This window comes from Triturus cristatus, chromosome 9 (genome assembly GCF_964204655.1).
Source record: "Triturus cristatus chromosome 9, aTriCri1.1, whole genome shotgun sequence".
Lineage (NCBI taxonomy): Eukaryota > Metazoa > Chordata > Amphibia > Caudata > Salamandridae > Triturus > Triturus cristatus.
In genome coordinates, this window is record NC_140592.1 from 1,227,599,117 (window position 1) to 1,227,614,459 (window position 15,343).

The following is a 15,343-nucleotide window of genomic DNA, read 5'->3' on the forward strand; positions in this document are numbered from 1 at the left end:
ATCTCTGTGCTGGGGTGAATTATCACATTGCTCTGTATTCTGTCCATCAACTGTTCTTTTTGCATTTGTCACCCAGAGTGGGACGGGTATGCCCAGACGTGGGTCCCGTGCTCTCCATGCCACTGGAGTCAAGCTATCCTGGCTGAAGAGAGGCGAAACCCCGAAACCAGTCCTAGGATGCTTGTTTCCAGTCCAGAGAGGACCTGGCCTGGCACTTCAGGCTGGACTGTTCCCATTGGGTTCAGGATCAAGACTGATTTGCATATGGTTGGGTTCAAACTGGAATGGGGAGCAAAAAATAATGGATTTAGGCCCGGGTCTCTGTACTGGGGTGAATGTATGACATTGTTCTTCATTCTGTCCATCAACTGTTCTTTTTCCATTTAATGTTAAGCAACCTATGCCATACTGACGAAGAACACTAATATACGTTTGGGTTCTTGCACTAACTTTCATAGAAAGGTCTTTGAACCATATCGAGCTGATCACAAGCAAATATTGAGAAACTAATAAAATCAAATCAGAACAATTAATTAAAAAAAAGTTGTCAAATGAAAGAGAATTATACATAGAAAGAACAGACACCAGAGAAGAAATCGTTTGAGCAAGCTGGCAGAACACGCAGCAAACTTCGCAGACCTACCTGAGACTTGTCCCCTCCTAATACATTCACCATCACCTCCATCACGGTTTCGTGCATGCCTAGCACACGCATGAGGTTGGGGTGCTGGTAGAAGACCTTGTTGTTCATGATGTCCCTAAGGTGACCGACAAAGAAGAAAGCTTAAGTCACCTGCAAACCTTATGGCATAGTAAACGAGCCAATGCGTTTATGAATTGCCTTAGCACAGTAAGGATTACCTAGGAATACTGAAACAAATGTTTATGGATAATTGAAATGTGTGACGGCTAATGAGTGGGTTGTGGAGTTTGGCAAGAGAAATCCCCTGAAAATTGAAACAATATATATTTTTTATCAGCTCTGCTCATGTTGTAGTAAAGTCAGGTGGTCACAGTCAGGAGCCTTCTGTTATGAAAAATGTTTGAACATTAGAGACAGAGTTCTGACCCCTTCCATTCTTATCTTTTTGCTATTTTGTGATTTTGAATAGTGTGTACCACATATTATGACTGAAGCTGTCAAAACATACACCACTGAATTACACACTCAATTATTTTGTGTTCTTAGTCCTTGAAGTGCTGCAAAAAAGGAGGAAAGGGAAATATCTGAAAACAGTAACTTGCATGTGGTCGGGAAGTTCTCAGCAGTCGGTCACCCCTCCCTTCTCCAGTGCTAAAGTAGTCCCCAAACTAAATTAGTCCCAAACTATATAGATTTGTAGTTCTGGTTTATTTTTAGAGATTCAGGGTTTTACTCATTGACATAAGTGTGATCTTGCAAGTAGTAATAGGCAGTCAGTATAGGATAAACATAACGCAGGTGTGGGGCCCTTCACGGCAGACTCCTTGTCTCTCTGCTCCAAGCTTCATTTCGTGATAGGCGAGCGTGGACCCAAAAGAAAAAGAAAACAACACGGACTTAGGCTTCTATTTAAATATTTAAGCACATGGGGAGGGCAAGTGCACCGTCACCAGTCCCTAGTGTGTCGTGCCTAATGTGAGGGAAAACAAGTGGTGATTCCAGTGATACCCCCTTATACGAGCCCACAGCCCCTGGACAAGCCCTGAGGATGCAGCGGGTACTTGCCTGCTTCCACGACCCTCCTGGGCCGTGGTGTTGGGTGACCAAGCCTCCTTGTCGTCGGGGAGTGCAATGGTCCCGGGGGCTGCGCTCCTGGAGCTGTTTTCCCTTGCTGTCTCCTCTTTGCTGGTGCGTGGCTCCCGCTCTGTTCCTCCGGCGTGCACCTCCTCGGCGTCCTCCTCTGCTTCCCTCCGGGTCGTGTTCTTCTGCCTGTCCTCCAGTCCGGCTTCGGTTGCGTCCTCCTCCTCTTCCCGCTCCGACACAGCTGAACCCCATTCCGGATGCCTGCTGTGCTTTTCAGCCGTCTCGGGCGCTGGTTCCGTTACAGACGCTAGAGTGTCAACCCCACTTCCTGTTTCTGTTTCGGTGGTGGCCATGTTGGTCGGTCGGCGTCGCTCTCGAGTGGGACACCATCACATTGCATTAAGCGAAATAAGGGTTTGGTAAGCTACTTGCAGGCTATCTTTTTCAGATTTTACTTTTTTTCCAATACCACTGGGTATTTTGCAGTGTTTTCCCAAAAATATTAACTACAGTGTTTATCAGTGGTTATAATTCAATGGTAAAAGAAATGCTGGAGGTCATGTATTCCCACTGTTTACAGCATACTTGTATATAGTTTACATGCATGAAAGTGCTTTTGTGGGAGTACACTGCTTCCAATATGTCTCCAGAAGTTGTTCCTACGGTAAATTACCTGCCTAGCAAATCAAATTTAGTTCTAAATATAACAGGGACAAAGGGATAATGCTTCTGATTGCTCGAGTATATGCTTCGATGTTTGCACTCCATATCATTGAGTATCAGGTGCATCCTACACCGCAGGATTTCCTGTCAATCTGGCTTTGCACATTTTCGTATTCCTTTTTCCTCACTGTCTGTTCCTCAAGTGCACTCCATTTCTGTATCTCTCTTCTATCAGTTCTCTCCCCTACCTGTTCAGGAACATGTTACATTCCCTTTTCTCTCTTCTCCACTATGATGTGATTCCTCTATTTCCACAGCGTCACCCACTCACCCTCTCGACAGTATTCTCAGGTCTCTTTTTGTGTTCGTCTACTGCCTTCTGTCCTTACCACTCCCTAGTACCCCCCACTCTTCGTCCTTTCTCCAATTCTCATTCTCATCCACACTATCTTGCCATCGCTATACCTCTTATCTCTATTCCTTGTCAGTCTTTCTCACTCTTCTCCCTTTCCTCTGTTCATCCTGCTCTTCCTCATCCTCTTCCCACATATCATTCTTTTTTATTCTTTCCCTCTTTGACACATTTGTTCTCACTCCTCTCTGTCACAAAATCATTTTTCCTGCCTTTCCCTCTTTGTTTCTCTTTTCCATTTTCCTTCCCTCTTTGCCTTCTTTTCTTCGCTTATTCTTACCCTCACTTTAATATCTTCTGCTTTCTTCTTTTACACGTGTTCTCCTCTCCTACCTTATCTTTACTCTCTCTTTCCCTTTGCATAGGAACAATCGGCTTCTTTTTCTTTGACATGTTGATCTGCTCCCTTCCGCTTGCAAAATATATGTTTTTTTTCACTACTATCTACATTTTGTCTCTAAGATGTCAGTAGTGTTCAGGACCACCTTCACATTCAGGAATCATTGTAGTTTCTAGGAAAGGTTTTTCTCTACAATCTTAAACCCTTCTTTTTTGTGCTGAAAATAACTTCGGGCTGTTTGTGTGTGTGTGCCTCTGTTTGCTTGTGTTTAGGGGTTTAGCTGTGCCATCCTCTAAGCAGTGGAGTTAAGCAAAATGATGAGGTCCTCTGGCAGAATTATGATGAGGGGCCCCGGAGTCTAACATATCTCACAGATATTCCTTGAACTTAGGCTGAATGGAGCCCCCTTAAAGCGTTGGGGGGTGGGAGGCTGGGGGGGGGGGGCTGGAGTGTTGGTGCATCACCCTGCATTGCAGGGGCTGCAGGGGTTTGTGCCCCTGCCTCTAAATTTGCCGGGGTTCTTTACTATATTTAGAAGGTAACTGAACAGGACACACATGGAATTTCTTTCTTTTTGAACCAAGGAGAAATTCAAAATGTAAGTGAAGGTGGTGGCCCCTTCAATTATCAGCACAAGAGTCGCATAGGAAAAGCAAATCAGTTCACACACAGTTTCAGTTTCCCAGCTTTTGTAATGAGGTCACAGATTGCACCATGAAGCAAACTAAAAACTAACCCTATGTTTCCAAATATCATAGTTTTCTTTTCCGTGCCCATTTTGCACAGGGAGCTGTGAGATTTACTGAAAATTAAAATAGTAGCTGTGTGGAGGTAAGTGCAATGCACCCACCTTCAGAGCGAGCTGGGTCACCTGTTTTGCACTGACTTAGAACCTCATCTGCTGCAGATTGAAATAGAGCCTCACCATCGGATGGGAATTCCAAGATCCTCCTGTTGGACGTCTTTGAGGTAAAAGAAGGCCAGCCACACACACCTGAAGCTTGGGAGTAGCTCTCATGGCTGCACTCTGCACACATTCACCACCTTGTCATGGGCAGACCTTTGGGCCTGATTTAGAGTTTGGAGGATGGTTACTCTATCGCAAACAAGCCAGATATTCCATAGGCCTATCGTTCTCCACCCCGACTGCAGAGTCACTGCAGCCGTAAACTTACTATTGGAATAATTGAACTTGTAGTTTGTGAATACGAAAAAAATAGTAAACTTACGCAAAAGTATATATTTACCTTTGTGAATTAGGCCCTTAGTTGAACAGTGGGCAGTGATCCAAGGGAAACTTCATTAAACTTCATTTTCTTGGAAAATGGCCAGCATATAAAATTGTTTGCTTTATTTAAAAGCAATCACAGACATGGTGGCCTGCTGACTCACGACGACCACCATCCCTGTGATGGTCTCCAATTGTGGTGAGGCACAATTTGTGACTCACCTTATTAATAATCACGAGGTAGGTTGGATTGCAACGCACTATGATTCCGAATTTTCAGAACTGACCTGCTAGTACTGAGGTCGGTTCTTAAAATTCTTTACTGCTCACAAAAGTAATGGTTACAAGTTGTAATTTTTCTACCCTCTGCAAACGTCCAATGTGGAATGCAACATATCACTACCCACATCGCACTACCGGACTGCATTCCGTTTCGCAAACCAGTTGGTGTGCAAATTGCACATTCATAGTTTGTGAATGAGAATAGTACATTGGGCCCATGTGAGTAATTCTCAAAGCATAAAAAAATTCTTTGATTCATCTAAACTTACCCATTGTATGAAAGTCACAAACATAATAATAAAAAAGTAACCTTACAAAAATCATAGTGCATGGACATGTGGAAAATGCCATATTTCCTTGCAAAAGCATAACCTCGGGGTCCTCGGAGACTCTCTGGACACCTCTCCCCCGCTGGAGACCACAGTGGATTGGGCTGCCTAATTCCCGAGTCTCCACAAACCCTCCTGCGATATACATGGGGGTGAGGGTGGCTTTTCCCAGTTTCACCAACTACCGAGACCTTTCATCGACAGTAAAGAAAGACCTCAGAATGGGAGCGCGTTGGCCATCTTTGGTCAGGCACAGCCTCCCCTACTCCTCAGTGCAATTCGATGAAAACTATGGCAGAACTGCCCTAAATAAATCAATACAGACATCTCCGAGGTGGAAAATAAAAGTTGCTGTAGGCCTTGTACACACCTTACCTACAGTTGCAGGACTGCGGCCATTCCCCTCAGGGAAGGCCACCAAAAGTGAGGAAGGACCACACACCCCCATTATAACCCTACCTCAGCCAGATGCTCCACAAAATCTGGGCAGACATGGTGGAACACTCTTGTGATCCTTACAGTGACTTTTTTTTTCTTCTCCCAAAACACTACACCAAGGACTAGAAGCAACAGAATCACTTCTATTCACTATTTACTATGCTTTCGTCAACACCCTGTGACCAGACACTGCTACCTTACTGCACAACGAGATTTACTTAAATATTCAGATCAGACCCTGGTACTGTACACCTGCTTTTTATACTGTACCCCTGCTTTTTAGTTGAATCAGTCTGGGCATCTACCACAACTATATGCACATCCTATCAATTGATTTTGCCTTTCCTACGTCAATATTGTGTCTATATCTAGTACAACACTGTACTTTCACTGTTACGGAATGTATATGCTGGTATAAACGGAGACTCTATGTGGATGCTAGCACCCTTTTGTCTACACAGCACCTTCTTACCGGTACGACCACCTGTCAGTAATGGTTCCCCACCACGTTCCAGGCGTCCGGGGAACCCCTGGCTACTCTGACAGCCTAATCTGCTAATACTACAGTACTACCTCTCACCAGTGACCCACTGCAACTCTATCATGGAGCGGCATGGACCTAACACATTCTGCACTAAACTTCCACGTAATGTCTCCAAATCAGCGGCAAAAAATTCAAAACAATTCAAGCACAACTTCCTCAAAGATCATCCAGAAACATTAATAATGGACATCTATTACAATCCAACCCATGGAGCCCATAAAATGGCCTTCATCTTTTTCACCAAAAAACCTGCCAAATGGAGAACAAACTTCCACCATCACCTTTACATCACCAACACTACTAAAGCCCCGTATGGAACAAATCGCAACATTTGCCCATCGCAGTACTTCAGAGAAGAAGTGTCAATGACCGTGTACAGATTGGGGAACATCTGTCCTAACATACGTATCTACAATCAAGCAGCTTTACCAGATGTTCTCTGTCGATGCATGAATAGCACGGGGGGATTTAATCATTATTTCATCACAAAGATTATTCAGGAATCAGATACAAGTGTGTCAGTGGTTTTAAAAATAGCCAAGCTTAAAAAAAAAATAGATATATGTTTTTGGGTGATATACACAGTCGGATGGGCGCTTTGGGTAAAGTATACAAGTTGCATGCTGGGAGCTGTAGTATCTTTAATTCCCCTCCAGTGGGGTTTCATTTCCTCTAGTGAGCTGTGCAAAGTCCGGCAAGTTAATTAGCAATTTAAAAATTGTTGTTAGTTGCCCTCCAGTGGGCCACAGATGACATTTGTCCGGTATAATTTCATTAGTTGTATGTGCCGCCACGGACCGAATCAGTTCAGCCCAGCGGTTCACGTATCTTTTCGGGCGGTGCATCCATCACGGCAAAGGACTGTGCCGTGTGCAACTTGATTCCAAGTGCAACTCACCAGGGAGCGCATGTAAAAGCGGAAACCATAGCTGCAGTGTTTCCTGTGCTGGTCTTGAAAATCCCCATGATGAAGGAGCAGCTGCTCCGAAACGCGTCGGGAAAGTATGAGACAGATGACTCTTGTGCCGGTTTGAATAAAGATTCAGAAGAATCGTTGTCTGTGGAGTAGCGTCCATAAAGATCTGGGACACACTTGGAATCAAGTTGCACACGGCACAGTCCTTTGCCGTGATGGATGCACCGCCCGAAAAGATACGGAAACCTCTCTGAAGCAGCTCAAGTGGATTCAAGTAGAAGCAAGGACCATATTCAAAACTGTATGCATAACCCACAAAGCTATCGACATGGATCAACCATCCTACCTCTCAAATAAGCCCTCAAAAGCTGAGCAAAAGAGACCTCCATGAAGGTCTCACAGCCTTCTCCTGATTCCACCTAAATTCAAGAAAGGGAAATCTTGTGCCTGCTCCTTCTCTGGAAATTCCCCCAGAATCTGGAACGCTCTTCTACAAGACTTATGTAAAAATCATTCTCTCCTTAACTTCAAGACTAAACTGAAATTCCTTCTCATTAACAAATATTTAAGCACACCCTCCTAAGCTTTGATAGCGCCTGCTGCCACTCTCAAAGCTAAGTTTAGCCTTAGTACCATTCTCTCGGGGAAAACCCCACACTGCAAAGAAGACCGTCCATAGCTACCCGTGAAATATCTCACCCATACAACTATATTGCACGTGACAGCTCACTGTCAATTATTGGTCTTAGCTATGTCTACTTAGTCCCCGGACAACCTGTGCAGTTGTATCTATGCTTCGCTAAACCTTTAAATTCTTATATTGATACATTGTGTTCTACCTCATCAACGGTTCAGATAATGTTGCTGATGTCTTCCTATATTTTGCTTACGTTCGCTGCAGACCAAAGTTAATCATTGGCCCTATGTTTGTTTACTTACTCCTCATGTTACCCATTGAAAATGTATGCAAGCATTGTCATATCGTTACATATTCATTTACGCTGTTGCTACCTCATTTCTGTATCAGCCACTGACGCTGATACATTTATTTTTTTCTCTTACGCACTGCTATTTGGGTCTTCCTCAGAAATGTATTGCTACTGATCCTTATACCCTCTGACATATCGCATATTTACTGCAATTTTGCCTGCATGTCTATCCTAATATGTTTTATGTAAACTACCATGTATACACTGTGAAGCGCTCTGATGTGCTCAGTTCGAGGTAGCGCTCTATAAAACTCTACAATAAAATATAGAAAGACTTCTCTTGTCCTTAGGCAGCAGTAACCTACTGGAGCTAGACAATCCTTCTAGTCACCCTCTCTTGAGAATGATATTATAGATGAGAGATAGTGAGAATTAGATTTAAGTAGAAGGCGTCTGCTTTGCTCTCAGTCCTTACTTTCACAAATCACTACTACCCAGATTCAGAATCTAGAAGAGATGCCCAAGTTGAGCATGTTTCACTGAGGAATATTTTTACATAGCTCTAATATATTTATTCCTTCTACCACCTGATGAAGGAGGTTACCAATAGAGAGCCCCTTATGAAGAAGGACAAGTTCCTTCGCTGTAATCCGAGTTCACAGAATCTCCATTGAATTCGTAAGCAATCCTCACTTCTCAACAGTGGAAGAACAGAAATGGAGTCAACGATACTGGTTGTAAATTATCAGCCAGTCAATGTCTTTATTTCAAAAGATTGTGCCATAAAACATGCAACCATAAAAGACAGGCCATTTTTGCAATTACATAGGTAGAAAAAGCAAAACGTTTTCTCAATAAGATCAATTCGTTATTAAAATCATCATAAAACATTTGTTAAAACTCCCTAGTCTAAGAATCTATGCTGCTTAGAACAAAGTACATCTTGTACATAGGGTTGTATAGGAGTTTGATATCATGGCTGATATACTTATTCTAATGGCGCATTCGTGTTAAAGGTACACTGCTTGTCTTAGTTCATGAGTTCCTGCAAAGCAGGGGCTTTCGTGGCAAATTACAGTTTTATCTAGTTTAAAATAGAGTTAAAAAATCACCAAATTAAAATGTACTAAAAATAAATAACTGCTTACTGCAAAAACTATGTAAGTGTACATGTTGCTCCTCAGAATTCTTAGCGCCTCTAGATACCTTTGTACATTAAGATATTTACATGGGGGTCTTACATCGGGGTCGTATCCACTTCCCTCTTCGTTTTATGTATGCTTTGCAGAAAAACATCACATGGTGTAATGTCATTCTGTATCTTGGAGCATAGGGTGCATGTAGACGTACTACCGAACCTCCCACTAGCAACCCGGGAAACTATAAACAATCCTAGTTCAAGTGTGTCATAGCAGAGTTTTAAGTAAAGTGATTTTGCTGGTTGCTTAAGTGGTAGGTCGAGAAAGACCTCATAGCTCATAGCTGGGTGTTTCCTTGATGGACAAGAATTGTTGTGTCAGCCTGCCATGAGTAGAAAAGCTGTGGAGGTTTGCCTGGATGAACTCCCAGTAACGGGCTTTGAATTGTAATTTGGATGAGACTATGAACGAACCAGGGTCCGTCCAGAAGTGGCCATGGTCCAACTTGTCAAGGCAGTAACGGATATGTTTAAACCAAGGTAATGTAAGGCTTGTGTCTGGGGTCAACAGTTCCTCTAGTGCCTTCCGATATGGACACAGCTCCTCGGTCGTCCAAAGTCTTACCCAATGTAATAAGGGTCTAAGTCTAGCTAGATCCCCCACTCTTTTTAAAGCAACATCTAAAAACATAGGGATTAGCGAGCGCACAACCTTGTTTTTGCTAGTTGTAAGAAGGTCTGACTTCACGTGGGCCCATATATCAGCCCTATATAGAGCAGTGGATTGGGCATTTAACTTATACAGTTCTATAGCGGGGAGGACTGCCCTTGAGGTTGCCCCTGATATCTCCTATAAATCACTGAAGCTTGGGGCTGAATCACTGCCCTTCTCTTCTCAATATGGGGTAGCCATGATAGTTTACTATCAAGCATTATTCCCAGATATTTGAATCTATGCATCTGTTCCAAGTTTTCATTTGACAGGATTAAAGGTTGGTTGATTACCTTATGGGGTCAGACTGCCATGAACTTTGTTATGGAAATATTGATCTCAAGGCCCTTGGATAAGAAATAAGCGTTGAAGTTTGCCAGGAGTAGCTGGAGGCCCTTAGGAGTGTTTCTTCTGCAAAGAGTAGTGTGTGAACCCTCACCCCATTTAACTTTGGTGCATCTGTATTCCCCTTTGATAGTGCACCTACTACATTGTTGACATAAAGGTAGAATAGGTTGAGGGCTAGAACGCAACCCTCCCTCACAACTCTACAGATTGGAATCTTGTCAGATAGTTGCCCCAAGGGGCACCAACAAACTTGGGAATAGTTGTTCTGATGGAGACTTGTTATTTGCCCAACTAATGCAGCAGGTTTTCCCAGTTTCTTTAAGGATGCCCACAACAGCCCTCTAGGAGCAAGATCAAAGTCTGCTCTGAGATCAACGAATGCAATGGAAATATGTCTTTCTCTAAGTTTAGTGTACTTCCAAAGCATAAGCAACAGCCTTAAGACTTGATCAATGGTACTGACTTTCGGTCTAAACCCTGCTTGGTATAGGATCATAATTTCCCTTCCCTGAATCCACTCATTAAGCTTATCGAGCAATTGTCTGACGTACACCTTTTGGGCAGTATCCAGGAGGATAATAGGCCGATAGTTCGTGGGAAGCCCCTTATCCCCCTTTTTAAGAGATGGGGATAATTTCCGCGTCTTTCCATGTGTCGGGGTATAGGGGCTCCCTCCGCTCTAACATTAGTCAAAACATTTAAATATGGGGCCCATATAGACAGATCGTGGCGGTATAGATCGCCTCGGATTTTATCTGGACCTGTTTGATTGAGGCTATTGCACTTCTAGTGTCCTCAATGGAGAAGTAGAGTTCAGGGATGATATCCTGTGAAGAGACATATAGATATGGTGGAATGTCAATAGGAGGAGATTTATACAGGCAGGTGAAGTGTTCTACCCATACATTTGGGTTCAGATGACACTCTGTCTGAGGGTTTGAGAACCTACACCCATTAGCAATACTTTTCCAAAAAAGTGCATTGTCCCCCATTTTGGCAGCCATCACTAAATCACACCAGCATATATCCTCCCAGGTTCTCTTTGCCATTTTAGCTGTTTTCTTACATGTCCCTCTTAACGATTGGTTCTCCTTTTTAATGCAGTTATCAATGCCTTTTTTGCATCACAGCATCCTTTTGTTTACCACATATTACTTTCCTCACTATGGAACTTGACCAGGGTTTTTTTTGGTGAGGGTTTAGTCAAGATCCTTTTCAGGAATATTGCCAGGGTAGCGTGTACATCTGTTATTATATTTTTGACAGGTATTGGCATAGTTGGAGCAGATAAGACCTCGACATAGGCTTCATAAAGACTTTAACAAGGGTATCTTTATTTGCTAGCACTGTTGGCCATTTAATGGACCTGCGGTTGTTTGCCATTAGTGGACTTATGAATTGTGTTACTGGGGGGTTCAAGACAATAGCAAAGGAGTTTAGCACGAACAGGGTAGTGGTCACTCTCCTCTCCATGATGATTGCAAAAGTCTATCAAGCTATCCCATATTGTAACTTTTATTAGAATACAGTCTAGTTTCGATACGGATAGGCCTTTCCTAAAAGTGGGGGGTCCCAGTTTGTCTGGGAGAGACCTTCCATTACATCCTCTCAACCCATTTGTTTCTGTAAATTGGATTACTTGCATTGCTGCCACAGTACACGGAACAAATTACTTGGTATTAACAGCAGGTGTGCCCCAGCTCTCGTCTTCCTCATCGAGAAGCATATCATACCCATACACAGGTTCAAAATACATGTTGAGGTCTCCTCCTATGACTACCTGGTGCTTAGGATCGATTGAGGAAACAGAATGTTGTAGAATATCCAAGGTAGGTGTTTCTGCGCCTCTGTTCCTTGGCCTACAATAGACATTAAGAATGTACATACAAACCCCCCAGAGTAGTGCATTTTTAGTCCCAGTATGTCAGCTTATAAAATGTCGAAGACCTCAATAGTGTTATTTAAGTCGATTTTTATGCAAACGAGTAGGCCCCGTGACGCCCTACCATGGGCAGATAGAAGAGCGTGCAAATAATATGTGTCATATCCCAGTTTGTAGGCTGGCTCAGTGGCCCAGTTTCCTGAAAAATACAAATGTCAAACCCTTCGATATAGTCCATCCAATCTGGTGCAGGGAAATTGGATTTGATGCCTGCAATATTCCAATATAAAATGTTGTTTATTCCATTAGAGTTGACTCCAAAGCTAGCACGTGAACTCCGAAAATCCATATCTATGTGAATACCTGGGCGAGGGCAAGCTTTGAATTGAGAACAGGGCTGGTCTGCTTGGCTCAGAAAGGGGGAGCAGAAGTGAATACTTTAATACTCGCATGATTATTAGTTCATGTAGGGTTTGTCAAGACGTCAAGCGCCATATTTCCCAGTGTTAAAGCGAAAGGTCCAATACTATGTTCCACTTCTATTATAGGAAGGTTGTATATGCTTTACTTGAGGAACAGTAACATTTTCAAGCTTTTTTCAGTTGTAGCCTATCCAGTTACATTGAATTGTTCGCAGCCAAGACCTGGACGAGCTACCGGCAGACATCAGACGTGCCCCCTCCCTCAACACCTTCAGGAAGACCCTCAAGACCTGGCTCTTCGGCTGAACGGAGCTGTGCATCCCCCCCCCCCCCCCCCCACACACACCTCCCCAGCGCCTTTAGACCCTCACGGGTGAGTAGCGTGCTTTATAAACCTCGATTGATTGATTGATTGATTTATTTATTTGTCTCATTTTTCATTTAAAAAAGGCAGGTGAAAGAAGAATTTTTCTTGTCACTATTCTGTATTTAGTGACCTTTCTTTTTAGATTTGAATTGATGACTTTTGTAACGTAATTTAAATGAAACTTGGTCATTATACCCTCAATATGTTTAGAAATAGTTTTAGTTTTAAGAAGAAAAAACATATTTTTAGTTAAAGGTCTATGTTAGTTTTAAAGGTTATCTGGGATCCAGCAATTAGGGGGTTCTCTAAAGTACTTATGGATATGTATAGCTATGCCCTGTGGTGACAAATGTTATTAGCTGTGACTAGTGTCTGCATTTATGGTCATTTATTAGTATTGACATTTTTAGGTCTACGTCTGTAATCAAGCAAATACAAACTTAGGGAACAAAAATGAGCATTGAAGGGATATACATTCAGCAACAGAAGATAAATGGTCAAAGAGGTGTGAGGAGGATTCCTTACCCTAAACCATGTATCATTAGCACTTCCTCTTCTTTACCCATCCGGACACTCAGGAGAGAGCGAATCTGGCCCAGGGAGCCTAGAAGGTTGATGGAATCCTGGACTGAGGCAGCGCTGATAGAGTAGGTCTTCCTCATGGCCCTCAGCTGCTCCCCAATACCATCGTACTGTCGACGCAAGAGGCTGTACATGAGTCGCACCAGCTCGGGGTCCTGGAGATGGTCCTCCTGTGCCCAGTGGACCATGGTCTGTGAAATAAGCTCTTTCAGTGTAGCTGTAAGATAGGAAAACAGAAAAACAAAGAGCCACATGGAAACGTTACATCGGGACACCAGGGCATAGAACAAACACATCCCAAGTGAGGAATGAGGCCAGATTGAGCTATTACCAGCAGGGACAACTAGAGATTAACGGGGGCAATGATAGTGACTAATATATAGCAAATTGATTTGCTTTCCAGCTCTATCTATCACTATATGTTATGGTATTATGACTACAAAATGCAATGCAGCTAGTTTAATCCATGACGGGAAGGCTGATTTAACCCTAGTGGGATGGCAGGAGATGCGATCTAAAGGTTAGGATGCTGACCTTTAGCACAATGAGATGCAGATTAATCGACTCACGACTGAGGGATTCTGTTCAAATCTGTTCTTCTCCTTATGCCTTAAGTTGTTATATGTATAATGCACATATGTGCAGTGTGTACTATATACTATATGCACTTTGTGTATTATTCTACCAGTGCCATCTCCGAGTCTCTCGTCTACCATTCTGCCGCCAATGACTTACTCTATCACCATGTTACAGTGCATCACATTTCTAGTAGAAATGCTCCATTCAGAAATAATTATCTTTTTAAGAAGCCTTGGGAAAAATTGTATGAGACACGTAGGTTCTCAATATCATCAGGGACAGCTATTCGACCAAATTCAACTCTCTGTCTCCTAAATCCATCCTTGCCCCTATGCTTTGGCAACAGAACACAGCCAACTGAACGTACCTGTAGAGGTTGTGTTGAAGCTAGTTCATTAAATAAATGTTGTTCTAGTCCCAAGTACAGAGAAGGTATTGGGCATATCACTCGGGGGTCTTTGGCTTAGAAGGCCTTGGTCGATTACCTCATGGTCATAAATCCGAAGAAGAGTCAAGAATTTTATACCATTTAGGGATTTCATGATAGAGCACCTTCCATTTATCAATCTAGGAGAAGTCCTGGGGCCTGATTTAGAGTTTGAGATAGGGGTTACTCCATCAAGAATGCAATGGATATCCTGCCCCCCTTATTACACATGCCACTTATAATGTGGCAGATGGGATATAAGTCACGTTTGTGATAGAACTAACCCATCAGCCAAACTGTAAATAAGGCCCTTGATGTATGTAGCTCTTCAGAATGCTTACCCGCAAATTCTAGCCAGGAAGACACATCAAAGAATCCTAGTTGTAGGTGTCTAGAGTCAACTTACAATGCAGGTCCAGGCATTTGGCTTTGACTCACCCATAGTCTTCATCAAATCTTTGTCTCTGGATGATTTATGGTTGCACCAGCACGAAGAATAATGCCGAGTTAAACATATGTGACCATTCCTCATGTGAATAAAAGCATACATGCAAAATAGCAGCAAAAGACATCGATCCAACAAAATCTACTTTAGTGCACCGGAATTGACTCTCATTGGTCTATCTTTGTTTATGGTAGCAACTATAATTACTCCTAGGTGCTTGCCAATGTCACTGGAGCACAAATAATGTTATTTCTATTCCCCAGTAAGGCCTCATGTGTCAGATCCTGGTGAAGTGTCAAGGCGTGCATGCTGCTGTCTTCACAATACTTTACAATATGCAAACAAACAGTGTTTGTAAATAATCTTGCAGCCTTTTCAATTACAAGACCATATTTATATGTTCAGTCTGTGGGATCCCAGCTATCTCTGCACGTGCCCCTGGACAGTGACAGCTGGAAATCTGGGCTTGGCTGCTATAAACAAGCAGCTATTTTCTCTTCCCAAATGTCAGTGGTTATTGTAATCTGAGACCTGACATGAAGTGTTAAATTAGAGCTGGGCAGAAGCCTGAGCAGGGTAGGAAGGGGTTGAGGTGGCGCAGGCTGGTATTAGGAGCGCCTTTAGCTGACACTCT

General features: G+C 42.9%; 1 protein-coding gene across 4 annotated transcripts in view; it reads right to left on the bottom strand.

The window, feature by feature from the left end:
- The window catches only part of RYR3 (ryanodine receptor 3), a 2,047,168-nt gene that overhangs the window by 1,045,805 nt on the left and 986,020 nt on the right, over positions 1–15,343 (bottom strand). For all 4 annotated transcript variants that reach the window (XM_085627314.1, XM_085627313.1, XM_085627312.1 and 1 more), the window contains 2 exons: positions 13,202–13,475; positions 644–758 (listed from right to left, as the gene is read on the bottom strand). In XM_085627314.1, coding sequence (XP_085483440.1) covers positions 644–758; positions 13,202–13,475 — 389 coding nt within the window. The remainder of the gene's footprint in view (positions 1–643; positions 759–13,201; positions 13,476–15,343) is intronic.